Source organism: Neovison vison, chromosome 5, assembly GCF_020171115.1.
Source record: "Neovison vison isolate M4711 chromosome 5, ASM_NN_V1, whole genome shotgun sequence".
Classification (NCBI taxonomy): domain Eukaryota; kingdom Metazoa; phylum Chordata; class Mammalia; order Carnivora; family Mustelidae; genus Neogale; species Neogale vison.
The window spans coordinates 30,853,295-30,875,982 of NC_058095.1; the positions used below are offsets into that span (position 1 = coordinate 30,853,295).

At 46.5% G+C, this 22,688-nt stretch overlaps 2 protein-coding genes across 6 annotated transcripts in view; one reads left to right on the forward strand and one right to left on the reverse strand.

The window, feature by feature from the left end:
- The window catches only part of RHBDL3 (rhomboid like 3), a 52,215-nt gene extending 45,686 nt beyond the window's left edge, over positions 1–6,529 (forward strand). For 4 of the 5 annotated variants that reach the window (XM_044248381.1, XM_044248384.1, XM_044248382.1 and 1 more), the window contains one exon: positions 2,947–6,529. In XM_044248381.1, coding sequence (XP_044104316.1) covers positions 2,947–3,218 — 272 coding nt within the window. In that variant the 3' untranslated portion in view covers positions 3,219–6,529. The remainder of the gene's footprint in view (positions 1–2,946) is intronic. The other variant, XM_044248386.1, reaches the window with a different exon arrangement.
- Positions 6,530–8,606: 2,077 nt separating this feature from the next.
- Positions 8,607–19,739, reverse strand: C5H17orf75 (chromosome 5 C17orf75 homolog). The gene is made up of 10 exons (XM_044248387.1): positions 19,565–19,739; positions 18,756–18,836; positions 17,793–17,918; positions 16,512–16,655; positions 16,205–16,262; positions 14,161–14,280; positions 13,179–13,243; positions 12,692–12,828; positions 11,313–11,416; positions 8,607–10,771 (listed from the first exon to the last, which is right to left on the reverse strand). Exons 1-10 carry the CDS (start codon positions 19,702–19,704, stop codon positions 10,556–10,558), a joined length of 1,191 nt encoding a protein of 396 aa, XP_044104322.1. The 5' UTR covers positions 19,705–19,739; the 3' UTR covers positions 8,607–10,555.
- Positions 19,740–22,688: the final 2,949 nt, after the last annotated feature.

Here is a 22,688-nt window from a genome sequence, read left to right on the forward strand (position 1 = left end):
GCCATCAGAGTGTGACAAAGTCAGGATGGTATGAGAGCAGTCTGGTCCACTCTGCCACCGTTTCACCTTTCTTAAACTGCATGTTGACATATACTAAGATATAGGATGGGTGTCCAGCCCAGTGACCAGCACCCTGCTCAAGAAAAATAGCTTCTTTTTAAAAATTTTTTATTTAAATGCAATTATTGAACATACAGTGTAGTATTAGTTTCGGGAGGAGGTCAGTGATTCATCAGTTGCATATGACACGCAGTACCCTCCTTAACACCCATCACCGGGTGACCCCATCCCCCACCACCTCTCCTCCAGCAAGCCTGTTTGTTCCCTGGAGTTAAGAGTCGCTAAAGGTTTGTCTCAAGACAAATAGCTTCTTAATAACCTTTTGGGTCATGGAGTCTGTCCTTTGAGATCTCCTGTTAGAAGCTAAAAACTCCTTCCCCAGATAAACCATGGGCGTGTGTGTACTTGCGCGCATGTACACACACACACACACACACACACACACACACACACGCTGTTCAGCAGGTAAACAGACTGTAACTAATCCACAAACCCCCGTGTACAGGGTATGATGGGCCCCTAGTTGGGAGAAGTCAGTTCTGCCTGCAGAGGTCATTATGAGTATCAAAGACAGCCAGATGTTCACCACAGAGACAAGGTACAAGAGGAGATATTTCGGGCAGAGATGCAGCAAGAACAGAGACCACAGGTGCGGGAAAGGGTCACGGCCGTGGCTTGCCAAGGCAGCTGGCAAGACTGATGTGAGGTGTAGTAGTGTGTGTGTTAGTGATCAGAGATCATTGGAGTCAGGTCACGAGGGCTTTAAAGGCAGAGAAAGGTTGGCCTTCATCCTGGATGCACTGGGAGGGCGCTGGAGGACTTTAAACAGGAGAGTCACTGGCAGATTTGAGTTCACAAGACTATTCCTGGAGTCGCTGGAGGTGGGGAGTGAGACCAGAGGCTTTACAAGAGGCTCATTCTGAGGTGGGAGGAGGTAAGATGCCATGCAGGCAGAAAGAGAGGAGGGGACCCAGCATCTCTCATTCAGTCTTCAGGACATGGTTGTAGAGAGGGTGTTTTCTACAAGGCTTGATTTGCAGGTAGACACTGGAGCTCATGTTCCTTGCCCACGGCCACCCAGCTGGAGGTGACAGAGGCAGAATTCAGAGCCTCCCGTGCTGTTTCTCATGCCCACACTTAAGCCAGGCTGGGCAGGAGCCCCTGGGCTGTTTGTCCCCATCTACCTGTGACCACCTGGAAGAGGAAGGTGAGCCAGAACAGCCACGGGCAGGGGGATGGGCATGTGCGGACCCACTTCCATCCTCATGCACACCCCTTGCTCTGAAGCCCACAGACTCTTTGAGCCAGGGTGAGCATAGTTTCCCTGTCTGCTCAGACTCTGAATTTGTGTGCAAGGAAGGGAAGAGAAGCTTGAGTCTTGATGGTCTATTTATTTAGTTTTTAAAGATTTCATTTATTTATTTGACAGGTCACAAGTAGGCAGAGAGGCAGGCAGCGCGCAGGGTTGGGGGGCGGGGAGCGGATGCAGGCTCCCCGCTGAGCAGAGAGCCCAGAGGAGGGGCTCTATCCCAGGACCCAGGGATCATGACCCAAACTGAAGGCAGAGGCCTCAACCCACTGAGCCACCCAGACGCCCCATGTCTTGATATTTTAAAAAAATCCAATTCAAAGCATCATAAAAACTAGAATGCTGTTTTGGAGCAGGGGACCAGTGTCTTTCAGACCTCCTTTGTGGCCCCCAGGGCCTGCTGTGCAAAGGCAGAAGGATCGCCCAGGGCCTGAGGAAGGGTCAGGGAGGCCTCAGTGCTCCCTGACTGCTCCTCTCCTGCCATCTATCGGCCATCCTTGGACTTGCAGGGCCCAGGCCAGAAGATTAGGCAAGCCCCAGGGATAAGAACATCCTTGGAGGTTCTTGGGTGTCCCCTCGGTGGCCACAGTGGAGAGAGACACGCTGGTTAATTAAGTGGTAACTGACCAGGTACAGAGTTCCCTGCAGAGGACTTTCTTTCACTTGTCAAATTTGCCTTGGTTTCTGCATCTGCAAGATGGGGATAAGAATGCCTGCCCCTAGTGTCCTTTGGTGGTGGGCCGTGAGATGGCCGTTTCCAAGCCCCTGTCCTTTGGAGAGAGTGCGTCCCATGGGACTGGCTGACCCAACAAGTTCAGGCGAGAAGAATGAACTGGAGGATAGGATGGGGGCATTTTAGCATCTGTTAGGAGTTAAATTTCAGGATTTTGTTGGCGCCGTGTGTTCCCATTTCTTTTTTGCCCTTTTTTCCCTCCATCCCTTCGTTCCAATCACAAAAGCACTGGTTCTGAGGGCTTTTCTAAGGGTTTTGAGAGAATACATGGAAACATTTTCCAAACTGTAACATGCTAGCCCATATGGGAGTTATTAGTGTTCCAACAGTGTAGCCTGGCACTCTACAAATGGGGAAACTGAGCCTCCCGTACTCAGGAACGCAGGGCCGTCAGGGTCTCTGGGTTTCTGCACAAGCTCTCCCGTCTGCCTGGACTTCTCTTCTTAGGGTCCTCTCTTGATAATCCTGTCTCTGCTCACACTTCCCATCTCTCGGGAGAGCTTACCTGATTCCCCAAAATAATGAATCCCCCCACCTCACACCCAGCATTGATTTAAAATTACCTAATTTTTTTTTTTTTTTTTTACCCCCTTTAGAATTTTTCTTACTGGAATTATCTGATGTGTGTAATTGATGCTGGTTGATTGCCAGACCTGTAAGCCCTGGGAAGAACAGGGGGGTTCGTCTGTCTTTCACTCGTCTGTCTGCAGGGCAGAGAACAAACGGTGCTCGGCCTAGCGGGTAGTGAACGAATTCACGGGTGGATGGATGGCGTGCAAGCCCTCTCCCTGCGCCCCTGCCCAGCGGCCCTGCTGTGACTTCCCTGTGCTTCCTTCCCTTGCAGTGAGCATGGAGTTCGGGCGGGCCGTGTGGCTCCGGTTCCACCCATCGGCCTACCCTCCGTGCCCTCACCCAAGCTTTGTGGCGCACTTGGGCGGCGTGGCTGTGGGGATCACGCTGGGTGTGGTGGTCTTGAGGAACTACGAGCAGAGGCTACAGGACCAGTCCCTGTGGTGGATTTTTGTGACCATGTACACGGTCTTTGTTCTGTTCGCTGTCTTCTGGAACATCTTCGCCTACTCCCTGCTGGACTTAAAGCTGCCACCGCCTCCTTAAGGCACTGGGGGCCCGAGGTCTGAGAGGGGAGGGGAGGGCCGAGCCGCAGCAGGAAGGAGCGCGTTCGGACATTCTCGTGCTCAGCGCCGTGGAGGCCGGGGAGGACAGGACGCGAGGCTGGGCCACGGTGAGGCTGGGTGTTCAGGTTTGGACAGTGGGGCCTCTTTTCTGAAAGGCCCCTGCTGGGTGAGTTGGATGCAGCTACTGTTTTTCTAGACTGTTCTGAGGCCATCAGGCCAGGGCGAAGGCAGCCCTCCCCTGGGGGCTCAGCTTGTTCCATGAGTTCAGGGGACGCCTCTCTTGTCACGGATTGACGGCAGCCCTCCTCCCTCTTCCTCGTCCTGAGATGTCAGGAGGATCCGAGTGTTGGGTAGGGAGGCAGGCCCTTGTCCAGCTCAGAGGTACAGTTATAGGCCGAGGAGTGTCCGCTCTACAGCTGTTGGGTTTGGAGCTCCGGAGTGGAGGAGGGCCGTGTTGGGTTTTGGTGTAAGTGAGCCCAGGGTGTGCTCCTGGTGCTGGGCACTGAGGCACGGCCTCTAGTGCTTGGGGCAGGCAGAGAAGGGAGATGCTGTAACTCCAGGCCTCACTCTTGCCCTTGGGGGTGTCCAGTGAGAGAAACGCAAGCAGGAGGGAATAAACTTTGTCCCAAGTGCTACCCTAGGCAAGTCCCATGACCACCTTTGGATTTCTCCCTCCCTGTCCCCCAGAATGCTGACATCTCATCTCCGTGCCTCGGCATGCCAGGCCCTGCCTTGTTTTTAGCGCCTTTTCCTTCTCTTCCATTGCCCTGACCCTACATTGTGCCTCCCCTTTGGTCATGGGGACACGTGGGTGTGTGTATGTGTTGTGTGTGTGTGTGTGTGGTTCAGTGGGTAAGGACACCCATGGGATGGGAGGAGAGGCCATGGAAAGAACGTGAGGCAAGTCAGAGACTGCAGAGAGGCCCTTGGGGGGCATGGCTGTGTGTGGAAGGGTCTTCATGAGAGGGGAAAAAGGCGCAGAGAGGTGTGACCCCTGAGGATCTGGCTTTCAGCAAAGCTACCGCCTTCTTTCCCATTCCTCATCCTTTCCAGGCATCTCCCTGAGAGCTGCTGACCAGTGGGAGACTTGTCTGTGGTATGGGGGATGCTCAGGACGCCTCAGCCGGCCTTTGCCAAGTTCCCATCTTGTTTCCCTTTGGAATGACCTTCCTGTCTAAGATAGTTCTGTTTTCCTCGAGAAGGAAAGAGCTTTGGGGGTGTAAGAGAAGCTGGGGCAGGAATACTGAAGCCCTGCGTCCATCGAGTAGGGGGGACAGAAGAAATTCCAATTTAGAGGAAAATGGCTTCTAGAGAATTGTTGGGTGTTTGGAGGAGGGTCAGAGGGGAGGGCAGCCCCTACATGCAGAGGCTCGAGCTTGGCAGGGACTTGGCTATTGTCAGCTTCATTCCCCCGCCCCTGCAAGGCACAAGTGGGAAAACAAGGCCGAGGGAATGAGTTCTGAGCCGGAGCTGATACAGCCCCTGGGGAGAGGGGGAGGGGAGGATGGCCCTTGACAAAATAGGAGATTCCCTGTATACTGCTCTTGGAATTCCCAAGCACCGACAACCCAGAAAGACAGCTCCAGTCCGGGAGGCAGAGGGAGTGTGTCCCTGCAGGGGTGAGAGCAGGAGCCTAGTCTGGAGTCAACCGGGCCAGACAGCTAGGGGATCTTGGGCCACTGTGGCTTCCTGTCCTCAGTGATCATACGTGAACAGGCAGGGTCTCCTGCAGCCACAGGCCACGCCAAGCCCTTCCCCATCTTTGCCCGGTGCTAGACAGATTGTCTGGGTGCCCCCACATGTCTCTCCTGAGGTCATGCTGCCCTTGGGGCTGGCACGGCCCTGAGGAAGGTCAGGCCAATCGGGGGCTGAGCTGCGTCACCCCGAGGCGTCTTGTCTGTATCCCGCGAGCCTGCCTCTGCCCCTAGGGAGGCAAGGGGGTAGCTGGAAGAGTCTGCTTCCACGGAGAGGAGAACAAGTTGGAATAGGGGTCTCAGAGGACTTGGGTCAGAATGGAGAGGGGGGCCCTGGCCATGGGCTGTAGCTGCCTAACCTGAGTGGTGCTGTCCCTTCCTGGAGGAGCAGAGGCACCCTGTGCCCTATGGGGAGGCAGGGCGTCGCTCTGTCCCCCACCCACCCTGCACCCGGTGTTCTGGGTTGTGGGTGGAGGGAGTAGAGAGTCTCTCCCACCTTCATCTGGTGCAGGCTGGAGAGGGGTCTGCCTCTCGCAGGGGTGAGAAGACTGTGAACCAGAAGACTCTAGAAAGGCCCCAGAGAAGCACCCAGATCCCTCAGGGCTGCAGATGGAAGTTTGCTACCAAGAAGGACTACCTAAGGTGGACATCCTACATGCCATCAAGAGATGCACCAAGTGACCCACCTGTCGGCAGATCCCAAAGGAACACAGAAGTTCTTTAATCCGCTTCACGCCACACCTGCCCAACCATCAGCTCCAAACAGGGCCACCCACTGGGGCTCCACGGTCACTCCTCACAACCCAGGTCTCCAAACCAGGGCCAGAGATCATTGTCTGGTAAGAAAGGTTTCTGGTTTGGTGTCTGGCTTTCACCGCAGCCGGTCCATGCACCCTCACCCTGGTGCCCTGCCAGTATCCTCGTCCCCTTTACCCCTCCTTCCCCGGGCCTGTACAGCCAACGGCCTGGGGTGCCTCTTGGGGCTGTGGAGGGTGGCTGGCCTTCATCCACAGGATACAGAGACTGAAAGCTGGGGATTCCCCAAACAGCAGCCGTAGACTTGCTCGCTCGTTAAACGGAAAAGGAATCACAGAAACTAGGGAAGGGAGAACATATCTTCAAAGGAGAAATTTGGCTTTAATGACACTATTAATCATTCATTTTTTTAATTAGGAAAAGCTCCCTAATGAGGTGTTTTTGCCAGCTAATAGGACTCTCCATTTCCATGAGGACCCTTCTTACCCAGAGGATTAGGGGAGTCATTGCTCACCAAGCCCAGATCCTCCCCCAGGGTCCAATTTCGTTTGCAAATAATGCAGATTCCCGGGTGCAGCGGAAGCCCTTTCCTGGAGTCCTTCATGCTGCTCCCAGGGCTGGCCAGAAAGCACCACACTCCTCTGCCTTAAAAAAACAGTGCCCAACATTGAATATCCGCCCCACCCCCCACCCCCAGGACTTGAGTAAGTGGGAAACAAAAGGAAACACAAGCTGCAATGTTTGTTTCTAAATATTTTTGTATTGTGTACATTCTGTATATTTTTGTTGTAACATATTATTTGAACACAGATTCCATTAAAGATTTTTTTTTTAAAGCCAACGGTGACTCGGGATGTGGCCTGAAGGGCTAGCATTGGAGCCTGTTTCGTCTCGGTCTGGGTCAGGGAGGTGGGAGGCGGTGGGCAGCAGTGGCACTGGGCCTCTGATGGACATACCGCACAGCTCTGGGGGTCGGTGAGGGCGCTGGTGTTCCTAGCTCAGTGGTTCTTAACCATTCTTGAATTACTGAACTCTTTGAGTGGTTGATGGAAGCTGTGTTTTCTCTTGCCCTAAAAATACGCAGATAGACAATTTTGTGTACAATGTGGAGGGGGGAGATGGTGTGTGAATAAGGAAACGGGTCCATGGCTTCAGGTCAGGAACTTCTCTGCCTGCTGTCCTGCTGGGCGCCCCGTCTTGCTCTTCTCCTCTAACCTATATTCTAACGGGGGATTAGTATACTACTATCATTGGAATGATCTTTGGAATATCTAGGAACTTCCTTCTTTACTCCAGTAGTCTATTATTTAGGTCTTTCGAGGGGCAGTCAACACCTGAGGATCTTGAGGAAGGTTCTCAGGGTAAAAGAACAGTTCGCAAACAGAAGAGGAGAACAAGAGGGGCGTAAATGCTTGGTGAGTTTAATAATCAAATGGGCTTCAAATGGACACAGTCTGAGAAAGTGAAGTTTTTTTTCCCAGCTTTTCTAAACCGACGGCTGCATACATGGGTTTGCTATTCATAACCGTTAAATTTCACTGGGGGATTAAACAACCCTGTTACACTGAGCATGGGAGCTGTTTCCCATAATGTTGTTACATCGGTTTCCTGTAGGTCATTGCAAAACAGTTCTAAAAGCTGCAGAAGGCATCCCAGAGCCAACTTAAGAGTACAGCTCAGGCTCAAGGTCAAAGAATTTGTTCCTGCTTCATGTCCCCGGAGGGAAAATCAGGGCCCTGTCTGAGGCCTGGTGCACCCCCCAGTCCGTTCCAGGCTCCAGTAGCTGGGGCGCTTACGTGCCAGCTCCCTGGACAGCCAGAAGCTGTTTAGTAGCTTTGCCTTTGGCTTCCTATCACTTCCCCCTTAACTTTTCTGCTTCCTCCTTCCTACCAGAGCCTCTTTCTCTGATAACTTCATGAGACAGTGAATAGGTAACCCTAAAGACGGTTTACGGATTACTTAGTATGTGCTGGGCATTGCCTAAGGCATTTTCCGTGGAAGATCCTCATTTAGTGCATGGCTACTTGGTGTGAAATGGTATCAGTATGCCCATATTTACACGAGGGGCAGGCTTAGAGAAGTGTAGTGACTCACGGGTACCTTGTGGCATAGATAGATTTGCACTGTGGTTCCCAAGTTCATGCTCTCACCCCTTGGCTGTTTGTGTGGGACTTTCAGGGCACTAAACCTGTGGAAGGGCCAGGGCGTTCGTTTCAGGACCCAGTCTCACTGCATTAGTAAAGTAATGGACGTTGGAACATTGATTTGGTGCTCACTTAACAGGATCTCTGCTTTATCAGCCCTTCTAGAATAGTTTACAAGCAAATCCATAGCTATGAATTCATGGCCGCTCCCTATCACCACTGACTTCCGAAATCTAGCATTTATGCCAGCTCAGAATGATCTGAAGTCTGGGTCACATTTAGGAAGTTTAGCACTTGCGGGACTAGAGCTGCCCTCTTACACCTCCAAGCAGAAGGACTTCATTGATGCTAGGGTGTGTGCGGGCGGGGGTAGATCTCCATCGCTAAGAAGACACATGGTTAGGAAAACGTGGTCCTCGTCTTGTTTCCCGGATGCCTGCAGGCTTTCCTAGCATCTGGTTTAAGTGCGTCTCTGGTGAAGGACAGGCATTCTGTCATGGTTAATAATGAATGAGAGTGAAGGGAAATGATTTGGGTTATTGAGTTCTAGGTGTGTAACTTCCCTGGACAATGAATAAAACATTGTGATGGAAATTGCCCTCACACCCTGCCTGACGCCTCCTGCCAGGTGCCAAAAGGTGTATTCCAGGAGGGGATGTGATTGTCTTCAACAGATTCCTTAGCGTGACAAGTATGATCTCGCCCCAAATTTGCCGCACCTTCATAAAAATGTCAACTTGAGAATGGAGCTTGTTAAACAAAAATGACTCTTGATGAGAAGCTAGAGTGGTTTATTATTATTATGATTATTGTTACAAATATAATTACAATTAAATTGAGGCCATTTTTGATAACATGACGAACATATATTTCCTGTGTGTAGAGCACACAAATAATACATAAATGTATTCCACACCTGAACAAGTCCTTTTTAAAACTTTAAAAGTTAATACATTAGCTTATTAAAATTTGAATACAGTCCATGTTTCTGGTCATGAGCTCTTTGGGTTTCTTCTCATGGCCAACAGGATACTTGATTCCACGCCACCATTTTCCTCACCTACAATAGTGATGGTTTGTCACAGACTTGTAAAAAAAGACTATATGGTACACAGGGTACTGAGCCTGCATCACAAAATATATATTTAGAAGCTCATGTAAGGAATAGCTAATGAAACTTTGACTATATCCAGAAATGGCTTGAAGCAGGTAATACATTTACCTTAAAATGCCATTTACATCATGGACTGTTGAATGAAACGTGAATTTGAAAATGAAAAATATGTTTTTTTTACTCCAAATGTTGATGTCCTAATGCTGTCTATTAAAAAATTGATTTCTAAATGAGCAACCGAGTACATTAGAAAAAGTCAGATTCAAGTGTAGTGCCTTGGAATTGCTTATTTCCCATAGTCATTCTGAATTTAATGCTATAAAAAATGCTATTTGGATTTTGTTTTCTACACTGCTTACAATCCAAGTTATTAAAATTTAAAACCATATGAGAGCCTTTATGAAGATCCTGAATTGTATTTCTCATTAAAGGAAAAGAAATGGCTTGGTGAGTCATGTCCCCAGACTTCTGTAGAAGAGAAAGCATAGGCCATTGTCAGTCATTTTCAAAGTTAAAACTCAGCACTTATGTATGAGTTTAGGAGAGGATTTTTACGGGCTTGTGTTCCTCTGAGCATTCTGAGGGCAGTGAGAATAAGACTTCTGATCTTCTAAACAAAAATCATTATCAAATGGATTTATTAAAGAGCTTTGCAGAACAAACTGCCATCACGAGTGTAGCTACAACTGGCTTCCTTGGGAATTATAAATGGCTCTAGCTGAGGACCCGTTCAGTTGATTCAGAGTAAAACAATATGAGGCTTGTAACAAATACACAGAAAAACCTAAAATCAATGAATAACTCTGATATGAAGAATCTGTTTGCATTCTTTGTTACAGTTTGCTTGTAGAATTTAAGTACTTGGTTTCTTTTTTAACACTCTTGTTGGGAAACTCCAGCACTTTCGACAGAAAAAGAGAAAAGAAAATACAGGCTCCTGGCAAGTAGCTGTGAACAAATGAATGAAGAAAGGGGCTGGGGGCCACTTTGGCAGTAGCTTTCTGTCAGAGATGATGTTTTGTCTTGAAGCTTATGCATCTAATTTAATGCCTTACACACTCATGATTTGTATATTGTCTTCCAAGCTGGCTCTGTCACCCATGCCATAATCAGACAAAAAAGAAAATCTATCAAAGCACCCACAGGATGCACAGATCTGTCTCTGAAATGGTGTCACAGCGCTAATCTGTCCTGAGACTAGGAGGACATTTTTTTTTTTTTTTAAAGAAGCTATAGTACATGGAGAAAGGAGCATGACAATTTTTCTGGGAGGAAAAATTGCTAAATACTGCAGCCAACTCCTCAGAGAAGCCACAAAATTACCTTTCAAGACGTCTGAGCCTCAACCCCTGAAGCCTGGAATTTATGGGGCCAGCAGTGCGCTAAAACGCCACGACTCTAACACACACACATCTAAGGCTCAGGGAAAAATGGTCCTCGGATTTTTATGACTAAGTAAGTTAAATTTTAAAATTACAAAACGAAGACATCTAGAATGTGTTTGAAATAGTCTGAAGTAGCAATCCTATGGACAATTATAACGACCGCAGTTTCAAACACCAAGGCTTGAAGATGCAACTTCACAATACAGTTATCTTAAAACATGTGATCAAAAACTTTGAGCGAGAGCTTCTTTCATAAATTCTTCAAGGACCGCCACCACGTTTTTGGCTTCAGGCATTTCTTCATGTTCCACTTTAACAATCTTCAAAAGGATATCTCCACTACCACAGTGCTTTAGGAACATGTAACATTTAAACAAAGCATAATGATTCATTTCTGCCTGTCGGATAAATCTCTTCAAATTATTTGTGTCTTGTATGGCCTAGAAAAAAAATTACCCAGTTAAATATGTGTTTAGTGAGATAATAATGAAGCCTGAAAAATCTATCCTATCCAGCTGAGAGCTTGACATATGTTGCTGAGATGTTTGCCTTTTATTTTAAATATTTCCATCATTCTTAGGGCTAATATGCTTTGCCCTTGGGAGAACACAATTTCTTAAATACCTTTAAAATCACCTAAATAAAGTAACAACACTCCTCCCCATCAGAATTTTGAACCCTTAGGCATTGAACCATTTTTTTTTTTGGTGCTTTCCAACTAAGATACATCACAAATTAGAAGATAATCCCAAGATACAAGCAAGCATTCAACCCAATTAATTGGAAATGCAATGATATATATGCAGATGCTCCTGGAAAATATAGTAAATAAAGTAAATGCCTTCTGGGGATTCTAATTTTGAGAATGTCCTATTTAATAGACATCACAGCTGTAAAGCAGATTTGTTACTCTGTCATTGGTACTAACGAAAATTGAGACAAAAATGTTATGTGGCATTTGGCACGTAGCCAATTAATTACCTTTAGTTTAAAGTTCTCCAGTACTTGTCGAAAAAGAAAAGGGTTACCTCCTTCAGTGCCATTCAAAAAAGCCTGCATCCACTCCTCACAAAACCGGTTGCTTCCTATGAAGTATTTTAGAAAAATTAAATAAATAAAACTGAAATTCTACCAATACAAAGGTTCCTTCCTTACAAAGCATAAGACATTTATTTTCTATTCGTTACTTATTTATCTTTAATGGAGGTGTAACTGACATCCAACTTATTAGTTTCAGGTGTACACCACATGTATCTATTGTGATTTTCCTTCTTTCTTGGTAAAAACATTTACACTGTATTTTTTTTTTAAGATTATTTATTTGAGAGAGAGAGAAAGAACAAGCACATACAAGTGGGGGGAGGGGCAGAGTGAGACTAAGAGAATCTCAAGCAGACTCCCCACTGAGCGAGAAGCTGGACACAGGGCTTGATCTCATGACCCTGAGATCATGACCTGAGCCAAAATCAAGAGTCAGACGCTCAACCGACTGAGCCACCGAAGCGCCCCACTTAAGAGTGAATTATTTAAGAGTTCTGTAATGGTCTAAAAAAATAGTCTATTTACCACCTGGCTAAGAAATATCAAATGGTTGAAGCCCTGAGTTGTGTCTTCCCCATCATATCCCCCTCCTTTCCCATCAGAAAGGATTATCATTCCCACATATTTCTTTCAACTTTTGTCAATTTAAAAAAAAAAATCCCTAAGGCCTTTATAGTATTACTTTACATAGGTTAAACTTAATGTGTTTTTCTTTACTGGCTCTTTGACTAAATAGTATGCTTCTGAGCTAGTCCGTGCATTTTCGCTGCTATATGGGACTCCACTGTATGACTACAGCAGTTTTTCAGTTTTCTTTTTTTTTTAAATTTTAAAGATTTTATTTATTTATTTGACAGACAGAGATCACAAGTAGGCAGAGAGGCAGGTGGGGAGCGGGGCGGGGGGGAGCAGGCTCCCCGCCGAGCAGAGAGCCCGATGTAGGACTCGATGCTAGGACCCTGAGATCATGACCTGAGCCGAAGGCAGAGGCTTAACCCACTGAGCCACCCAGGCGTCCCACTTTTTCAGTTTTCTTGATGATAGACATTTGCTTCCATTCTTTGCTATTTAAAACAATGCCTTTCTGAATATTTCTGTACTTGTCTCCTTATATACACATACAAGAGCTTCTCTATATACATAGGAGTGGAACTGCTAGGCATGATGGGATTTCTGTGGTTCTAGAATTGATAACTGTTTTTGGTGAGTGTGAGATAAACAGGTACAAGTGTACAAGGCAAGGGGGATAAATCTGTATGATGTGTTCTCAGGGCAAAAATAGACTCCCACCAGGAAGGCTGCCTTGGGCTGTGGCTCACCTGCATTGTAGAACTGAGGCTGGGAGCCGCTGCAATCGATGACCACAGGTTTATGTGGCTCCTCGGTCATGGCCATGCACAAGGACGTCATGGTGCCTTCATGAATAAGGCCTTGAAGACTGGCCACACTCAGAAACCTGCCGCATAAACAAGTTCTTTTCCACACACAGTATTGCAGGGTAGGAAGGAGAAAACAAATTCATTCTGCAGTGGGTGGGAGGTTTGAACATGTACTATCAGGCTTGCAGTAAAGAAGGTTCCCTCCTTACAAAACCTTTTTTTTTTTGAAGATTTTATTTATTTGACAGACAGAGATCACAGTCAGGGAGAGAGGCAGTGAGGAAGAGAGGAGGAAATAGGCTCCCTGCCCAGCAGAGAGCCTGATGCAGGGCTCGATCCCAGGACCCTGGGATCATGACCTGAGCTGAAGGCAGAGGCTTTAGCCCACTGAGCCACCCAGGTGCCCCATTACAAAACTTTTCTTTACCTGTTAATGTCTCTCTTTGTCTTTTCATCTGATTCTTTAACTTCAACAGGAGTATAACTCAGAGCCTATGGGAGAAAAATAAAGCCTAATCGATACAGGATTCTACTTTTCCTTATGGAGCAGCTACTCGACAGTAAAAGTCAGCTTCCCCAATCAGCACCACACTGGACCATTCTTGACAGGCACTACCCAGTGCTCTCCAGAGCCTTGTTCAGTGGCTGCCCAATGACAGCCTAAAACCTGGCTTTATCACCCTGGTCTCATGGGACCATCCAGTTGCAGCTGAATTTACCCACCACATATTTGAATAAAAACCTGTCCATGTACTCTAACCTTCCCCCATTGTCTGGATATTTTGTGAATTTTTCATTTTTTATCCGGACCTTTTTTTTTAAGTAATCTCTACCCACAATGTGTGGCTTGCACTTATGACCCCAAGATCAAGAGGTGCATGGTTTACTGACTAAGCCAGCCAGATGCCCCTCTCTGGACTCTTTATATAGTTAAAATTCACTTTGGGTTTTTGTTTTCCTTCTCAAATTGTTTTGGAAATTATGCCTCTCCCAGACCCCTTCAAAAGTATTATTTTAAAATGTTTTATCCTAGGGGCACCTGGCTGGCTCAGTTGGTTAAGGGTCAGACTCTTGACCTCAATTCAGGTCTTGCTCTCAGGGTTATGAGTTCAAGCCCTGCTCAAGCTGGGCATGGAGCATACTTTAAAAAAATAATAATAATGTTTTACCCTATTGAGAAGATTTAGTATTTGCAATTCTACCTGAGTAACGGAACTTTCTAGATCTCAGTAAACAGAACACGGTCTATTCTGATTACAAGCATAGTTTGAATGAATATCCAGCAGCGAGGGGGAGTGTGTGTATGTTCAGGTGTTCAGAGTGTTGAGAGAAAGTGAGTATGTCTTTAATCCAAACTCTGCCAAAGTGACTCTCTATTAAAGAAATGTTTTTGTTTAGGCGATACTTACAGCATGTAGCAGAAAGGTAAGCTTCTCCTGAAAGAGAAGAACCACCCTTTGGATTGGGCATACAACATCCTCAAACCAGCTGCTCAGGTAGGATTTTATGTGGTTCTCCAGGCCTCTTTCCTAGATCAAGAAAGAATGTCATCGCCTTTAATATAAGCATTCATTTTAGTAGACTTAACATTTTCTTCTTGATATTCTTGATGAAAAGAACTAAGGATAGGTGGCTGAGTCAGCTGGGTGGCTCAGTCAGCTGAGTGTCTGCCTTTGGCTCAGCTCATGATGCCAGGGTCCTGGGATTGAGCCAGGGCTGCTCGGTGGGGATTCTGCTTTGCCCTCCCCCTCTGCTTCTGTTCCTGTTCATTTTCTCTCTCTCCCTCCCAAATAAATAAATAAAATCTTTAAATGAGAAAAAAAAAAGTGAGGACAGACACTTCCTTTTTTTAAGCTAACACCACCAACCCAAAAAAGGAATTGTGATACAACTTTCCTGAAGAGAGTGGGGATTAATTCTCTACTGAAATTCTTAAAAACACAATTAGAAATATATTACATAAAATAAAGAGACAGAAATAGAAGAGTTCCATGCAATTTCTTTGCTGGGAAAAGCTGGGCATTTACATGTCCATCTCCCCTACCATACTGTGTGTACTCACTGGAGATTTTCTTTTTTAAGATTTTATTTATTTATTTGACAGAGATCACAAAAGAGGCAGGCAGAGAGAGAGGAGGAAGCAGGCTCCCCACCGAGCAGAGAGCCAGATGTGGGACTAGATCCCAAGACCCTGGGATCATGACCTGAGCCGAAGGCAAAGGCTTAACCCAGTGAGCCACTCAGGCGCCCTGGAGATTTTTTTTTTTTTAAAGATTTTCTTTTTAAGTGATCTCTACACTCAAAGGGGGCATCAAACTCATAACCCTGAGATCAATAATTGCATGCTCTACCAACTGAGCCAGCCAGGTGCCCAAGGAGATATTCTTTTAATAATCTCTATCACCCCAGCCCTTGGTAGTGCCTGAAACACCCATGCACGAGCTTAGAGAGGACCTGCTAAATGGCTGAAGGAGACAGCTCACTCACATTCCAATAGGATCAGAGAAGGACACACCCTAATTCATCAAAGCACTCCAGCCCACTCCAGCTGTCAGACATGCTGCCACGATTGCTGACATGAGCACACCTGGCTTTCTAGGCTATGCGGCTCACTGGGGACTGGTAGAAGAGCTCTACTCTGGGAGAGCAGCTCCCCCTAGACTCATTTCCCTGGCTCACTCCTATGCTAGCCTTTTTTCTCCCACAGAATCTTGTAGAGAGTTACGACTTAACAACTACTACACGCTGAATGTGTAGTTTTTAAAAAAGATATGGATAATTTAATCAATATGGATGTGACTAGTTTGCAAAAGATCGACTAATAAAAAAAAAATGGAATTTTTCTACAAATCTTTGATGTTGGTTCAAGGACAGTTATACCGTTGTATAGCATGTCTTTGGTGCCAGAGGCTTTGCGGACATTAATTCTGACCAGAACCTAAGTCATGTGAGCCTAGAAATCAGGAAAAGAGCATCCTCTTTCTCACCTGGCATGTTACCACATACCCTGAATTGAATGGAATCCATTTTTCCTGGATACAAAACATTAGAAGCAGTCGTGTGAAACTTAGAGCAGTTACAGGACTATGTTCCCTGCTTCCCTTAACCACCACTCTCCTATTAGCCCACAAAGCAGTACATTTTTAGAATTGGGGTGTCTTTGTGTCCACCTGTGTGATTTTTTTTCTTTTTAGATTTTATTTATTTATTTGATAGGCAAATCACAAGTAGGCAGAGAGGCAGACAGAGAAAGGTGGAAGCAGGCTCCCCACTGAGCAGAAAGCCTGATGCTGAGCTCAATCCCAGGACCCTGGGACCATGACCTGAGCCGAAGGCAGAGGCTTTAACCCATTAAGCCACCCAGGTGCCCTACACCTGTGTGATTTAATAAGTAGAGCAGTTATACTGTGTTTATCCTCTCAGTATTACCAATTAAATCTTCGATCACCTTACCTCACGGTTCATGTCATTTTTCAGCCCTTGAATATACTTGTCCAGTTCAAGCCTGAAAGTACGTTCTTAAGGAAGCAATAAAGGGTGCATCAGGACAGTGTTTTATCTCTCAATAGCATCCATAAAATCTTTCAAACGATGCAAACTGTAAATTAAAACATGCCAGGACAAACTGGTTGTATGAAGGTATGAAATGAAATAAATAGAGAAGGGGTAGAAAAGCTCTTTGGAGGTTGGTAGTAATACTCCTCCTCCTGGCTTCCCATGTTTTCCTTCCTGATATCCTCGAAGACCAAAGAAAGGATATAGCTCAAGTCCTTTTTCAGACCCTCCTAGAAAACAGACCACATACTCTGAAGCGTTATGTTCACAGTCCACTGTTGCTGCTTCAGGAAGCAGTTTTTCTTGCTGGAAAAGACAGTAATAACAACCGACCCGGGATTCTGGAATCCTAGAAAAGACAAGACAGTGAAATGTATTATTGTGCTAACTCGTGCATCTAGTTGTTTTTTTTTTTTTAAACACCATTTATAGATTTTATTTCTTTATTTATTTATTTGACAGACAGAGAGCACAAGTAGGCAGAGAGGCAGGCAGAGAGAGAGGAGGAAGCAGGCTCCCCACTGAGCAGAGAGCCCGATGTGGTGCTCGATCCCAGGACTCTGGGATCATGACCTGAGCGGAAGGCAGAAGTTTTAACCCACTGACCCAGCCAGGTGCCCCTTGTGCATCTAGTTTTATGGACTGCTCCAAACCCTGGTCATCTTCATTTGGCAATACTGTTAGATTGCAAACTAGGTCAGAACCTCCTAGACTTCTCCTTGGTTTGCTTGAAACAGCAGAGGAAAATTAACATGTACCATTATGGGCTTTAGCGAAAGCAGCACCTGGAATTTCAAACGTGCCATTTCTTTGAGTTCTCCTCTCTTACGTGAAAAACTCGTGCAAGTCTTATTCTCATTCATAGTATATCTACATTTACATAAATATAAGCATGTTCTCTTTCTCCCCCAAAGCTTCACAGATCACTGAAGCTCCAAGCAGATATGACATGTTAATCCTGGGGCTTTATCTTTTGGCTGTGGCTTCATACTCCTGAGGGGACTTGATGGCAAAACCATACTTCTAAAGTGAACTACAATCAAGGGGTATGATGGAAAGATGGCTGAAGTCAATGGAGGACTCCTATGACTAAGCCTGAACTCCATCAATGTGACCAGCTTTGTGACCTTAATGTCTTTTTTTTTTTTTTTTTTTAACCTTCATGTCTTCTAGTTTATTTGCCCATCTAAAAATGGAAGTAAGAGTATCTGCTCTATGGCCCCTTTGTAGAGAGAATTTACCAACTGTAAAGTATGCACTTTTAGTTTTGGTAATGAACTTATTGTCCCAAGTACAAGACTAAATAAGTACGTTTAGGTGGCAGAGTCTGCCATTCACCGAATTCCATTCCACAAATGTGTGTGAGACCCATCTCAGCTGGGCCTAGCTTTACAAGACTAGTAGGACCTGATCTTTTGCAATTTCTCCTTCCTTCTCATATTCAGCTCAGATTAAAAATTCCAGGCACAGCACATTTTACACTTACCTCAGCTCCACAGATGCAACATTACCCAGCCCTTCAAAGACTGCTCCCTTAGAAAGACGCTTAGCAATGAAACTGCGCAGCTCTGGTTCCACTTCCGATGGCAGATTAGTATCCACCAAGGAGAGGCTTGACAAATGAGAGACACACATTCCTTATCAGTGGACTATACGTTCACACCTCGTAAGTCAGAATATGATTAACAGCCAGAATCTCTTTAAGGGTTTGACAAAGCTTTTTATAGGACTCCTGTTGGGGAGGCTTCTAGATGTGTATGTCCCCAAGTATGATCTACCTCCTCAAACAGTTTAAAGTAGTCCTATCTTCCCAGCTCATTCTCTCTAGTATTATGACTCTACCGGGACCCCTAATCCCCTGACCTTACCTCCTTTTCACGTTACCATCACACTATTAAGACACCTAAAAAATTCCTTAAATCATCCATCATCCAGTCAGTGGACATATTGTTGTATTATACCCTACTTAGCATCAAGTGCTAAGGTTCATTCATTTACTAAATATGTACTAAACGTCTCCCCTAGTTATCTCTCAGGGTGCCAGGTAGGGAGACATCAATGAACCAAGGAGACAAAAATCTCTGCTGTCCTGGAGTTTACATTCCAGTGTGTAGCAACGCAACTCTGAAAGGAAACTGAAGGCAGGGAAAAGGAGCATTTTAGATTTCTTTATACTCCTCTGACGTTGAATATTTAATGCAGTTCCAATCAAGGAACTAAGATCGACTGCTTCTGGCTAATCACCAGGGGCACTACGGTATTTGGATCTGCCCAGCCTTGAGTGAATGAAGGAAGGAGGAAATCCAGATGCAGTTCCTAGGGGACAGGTGGGCTCGGTGGTTTGAGTCGGGGAAAGCTGAAGGGAAATAAGGTACCCACTAATATCTACAAGACAGAGACGCACAGAAGATGAAAGCACACATGTGGGTTAGGGGCGAGCTGTTTTTACCTGAAATCATCACCAGAGGGCGTTTCTGCATTTGTGCCGCTTGCGCTTCCATCATCACTGTCCCCTCGCTGTTGCGCCAATCTGCACATCACAAAAGCAATGCTGCTATGAGTTATGGGCTCTAACTCAAGCGCGGTATGGCCCCCTCCCCGCCGGCAAGCAGGGTGAGAGGGTACAGTCCACTGAAAATGCTGCAAGTTAGAAGGGCGTCGATCCTCCACTGCCTACCCTAATGACAGGGAGAACCCATGCAACGGTGCGGACAAGAGCCCCTTCTCTCTCCAGGCCGTCTAAGGGGTGGAAGAAAGGCTAAATTAAACATCCGTAAGAGTCGAGGGAATTTCCTCTAAAAACCAGACTTTGCAGGGCCAAGAGAGCCCCAGGAATGTCTGCCCCGACCGAGGAAAAGGGGGCAGCGGGAACAGAGGACAATCAGAGGGTGGGGTGCAAGTGTGGATGCGTGGGGTTAATGGGAGAAAGTGGGGCGGTACTGACAAGGAGGACGGGGTGGAAACTGACATTAATGAGTGGGCGAGGCGCTGCGCCAAACAAGGGCAGGGGCGACAGGAAGGGGAGAAGTCGAGAGGGACAGTTGGAGCGCAGAGGCTTAGGAGGGGCAAAGTCCAGACCGGTGGCCCTTAAGAACGGCGTGAGGTCAGGGGGCCCTTAGGGCCAGAGACTATACAGCTGGGCGAGGGGAAGGTCTTTGTGAGCTACCGGGGTTGGGATGCGGGGCCGGGGCGCAGGGTTGGGATGCGGGACCCGGTGGCAGGGCCAGGACGGGACCCCAGGGACGCTGGGTGCTGCACCTGCTTCCGCGGTAGCTGTAGAGACAATAGTGGCTGCTGGGTGGCGGCTCGAGTCTCCGCTCCTCTGCGGAGCCTCCCTCCTCGCTGCTCTCTAGCTCCTTTTCATCCCCATCCAGAGATTCCTGCAAGGAGGGGAGCATCGCGGCGGCGGCGGCGGCCTCCGAGCGGCCCTGTGTTCCCGCCAAACCGCTCCCCCGCTGCCGTACAGTCCTCCTAGGCCGGGCTCGTGCGGCTCCAAGCCTTCGTGCACCTGCGTTCCGCCGGTTTCCCGGATTCGCAGGCCGGGAAGCTGGCGGCCCGGGGCGGGGGCGCTTTACTCCCCGCAGGGGCTAGTCTGCGCGCAGAATTACCTCCCGCGACTCTTTCACCGTTTCTCTTTTGACTCTCTTTTCTCCTCTGGCTATCGTCTAAGACGTCCAGGAGACGTAATAAACATGGTACAATTAGCTAGCCACCTGGGAAGGGATGAATGGGCCCTCCGACTACCCTTCAAGTGCGTGGACACGTACTCATGTGCACCAGATTGATAAAAGATAGAAAAATTTATTTATTTTTAGGGGCGCCTGGGTGGCTTAGGCGGTTGGGCGTCTGTCTGCCTTCGGCTCAGGTCACGATCCCAGGATGCTGGGATTTTGAGCCCCTGATCTGCTTCCCTGCCTTGCGGAGAGCTTGCTTCTCCCTCTCTCTGCTTGCCCCTCCTCCTGCTTGTGCTTTCCTTCTGTGAGAAAGAGCACGCACAGGCAGAGAGAGGGACAGAGGGAGAGGGAACCAAGCCGGGACTCCCTGCCCAGTGGGGAGCCTCACCCCTGGGTTGACCCTAGGACCCCAAGATCATGACTTGAGCCAAAATCAAGAGTCAGAGGCCAAACTGACTGAGCTACCTGGGTGCCCCAAATGATATGACTTTAAAATGCCCACTTCCAGGTAAGAACATGGGAGAACTTTGAAGAGTCTTGAAAAAGGCCTCTCTAAATATTTAAAACACTTAGAAACCACATGGGAAAAGAAAAATCTTTTAGGTAAAAACTAAACTGTGCCACCCAAAGTCAAAACACAAATGACCACCCAGGAAAAATATTTGCAACATATATAATAGATGAAGGCCTGTCATTTGTCAATAAAAAAGAAAGACAATAGGCAGTTCATAGAAGAAATAAAAATGAGTATGTAAGCAAATAAACTGTTCAATTTCTTTTTATTTTTTAATTTTTTAAAAAAGATTTTATTTACTTATTTGACAGAGAGAGAGATCACAAGTAGGCAGAGAGGCAGGCAGAGAGAGAGGAGGAAGCAGGCTTCCCGCTGAGCAGAGAGCCAGATGCGGGGCTCGATCCCAGGACCCTGGGACCATGACCTGAGCCAAAGGCAGAGAGAGGCTTAACCCACTGAGCCACCCAGGCACCCCTAAACTGTTCAATTTCAAATGAAATTGGTGACATATTGTACTACTTTTCACCTGGCAGATTAGCAGGGATTTGAAATACCTTGTGCTGAGGTATGTAAAGAAGCATTCTCCTAAGCTGTTGATAGGAATAAAATTAATACACATGGTTAATTTTATTTTTTTCAGACTTTATTTTTTAAAGTAATCTCTACATCCAACATGGGGATTGAACTCATAACCCTGAGATTAAGAGTTGAATGCTCGGGACACATGGGTGGCTCAGTGGGTTAAGGCCTCTCTGCCTCTGGCTGCTGTTGGTCCTGATCTCAGGGTCCTGGGATTGAGCCCCGCATCCAGCTCTCTGCCCAGCAGGGAGCCTGCTGCCCCCCACCCTCTCTGCCTGCCTCTCTGCCTACTTGTGATCTCTGTCTGTCAAAAAAAGAAAAAAAAAAAAAAAGAGTTACATGCTCTACCAACTGAGCCAGCCGGATGCCCCAATATACATGATTTAGAAAGGAATTTGAAAATGTCAATATTTTATTTTTTTCTGTCAATATTAAGAAAAAATTTTTTAAGGATTTTATTTATTTATTTGACAGAGATTACAAGTAGGCAGAGAGGCAGGCGTTGGGGGGGGGAAGCAGGCCCCCCACTGAGCCGAGAGCCCAATGAGGGGCTCAATCCCAGAACTCCGGGACCATGACCCGAGCCGAAAGCAGAGGCTTCAAACCACTGAGCCACTCAGGCGCCCCTCTATCAGTATTTTAAATTCACATACCCTTTGGCTATCGGTGCAACACCAGGATATCATCAAATGGATATTTATGTAAGTGTGAAAATACAAGTCCAAAAATATTCCTTGCAACGTGGTTTAAAATGATGAAAAACTAGATAATCTGAATGTTGGTCAATAGAGTACTGATTATATAAATTTTGGTACATGCACTGGTAGGCAGAATAATCACACACACACACACACACACCCTGCCAGCATGTCCACATCCTAATCTCTGGAACCTGAGAATATGTTACCTCGCATAGCAAAACGAGTCTGCAGGTGTGATTGTATTAAGGAACTTGAAATGGGACGATTATCTTGGATTATCCTAGGCCCAGTGTAACCCTAAGAGTCTCTGTAAGAAGGAGGGAAATCAGAGAGGAGAAGGCAGTTGTGATATACAGAGACTGAAGTGATTTGGGACCACAAGCCAGGAATTTGTGTATCCTTTAGAGGCTAGAAAAGGCAGTAAGTGATTCTTCCCTAGAGGCTGCAGAAGGAATGCAGGCCTGCCATTTCAGACTTCTGATCTCCAGGGCTGTCATATAATAAACTTACGTTGATTTAAGCCACTAAATTTGTGATTTTGTATGGCAGCAATAGGAAACCAATACACATACATACCAGAAGACTATGTACCCATTAAAAAGAATGAATCAGAATGAGAATATATGCACATATAGAAACACAATCCAGTATTTAAGTTTTTATTCTGGCAACACAATTGAAGGAGACAAGGCATGCACATGAGAAGGGCAGAATGTAATTACTGACAAGAAACTAATGCAGACAGGAGATGATCTTAATGGAATCTCATTACTGACTTCTTTCTCTCTCTTCCATATCTTTTGTTTTTTAAAGATTTTATTTATTTACTTGCCGGAGAGAGAGAGAGAGCATGTGGAGGAGTGCACAAGTGGAGGAGTGGCAGAGGGAGAGGGAGAAGCAGATTCACTGCTGAG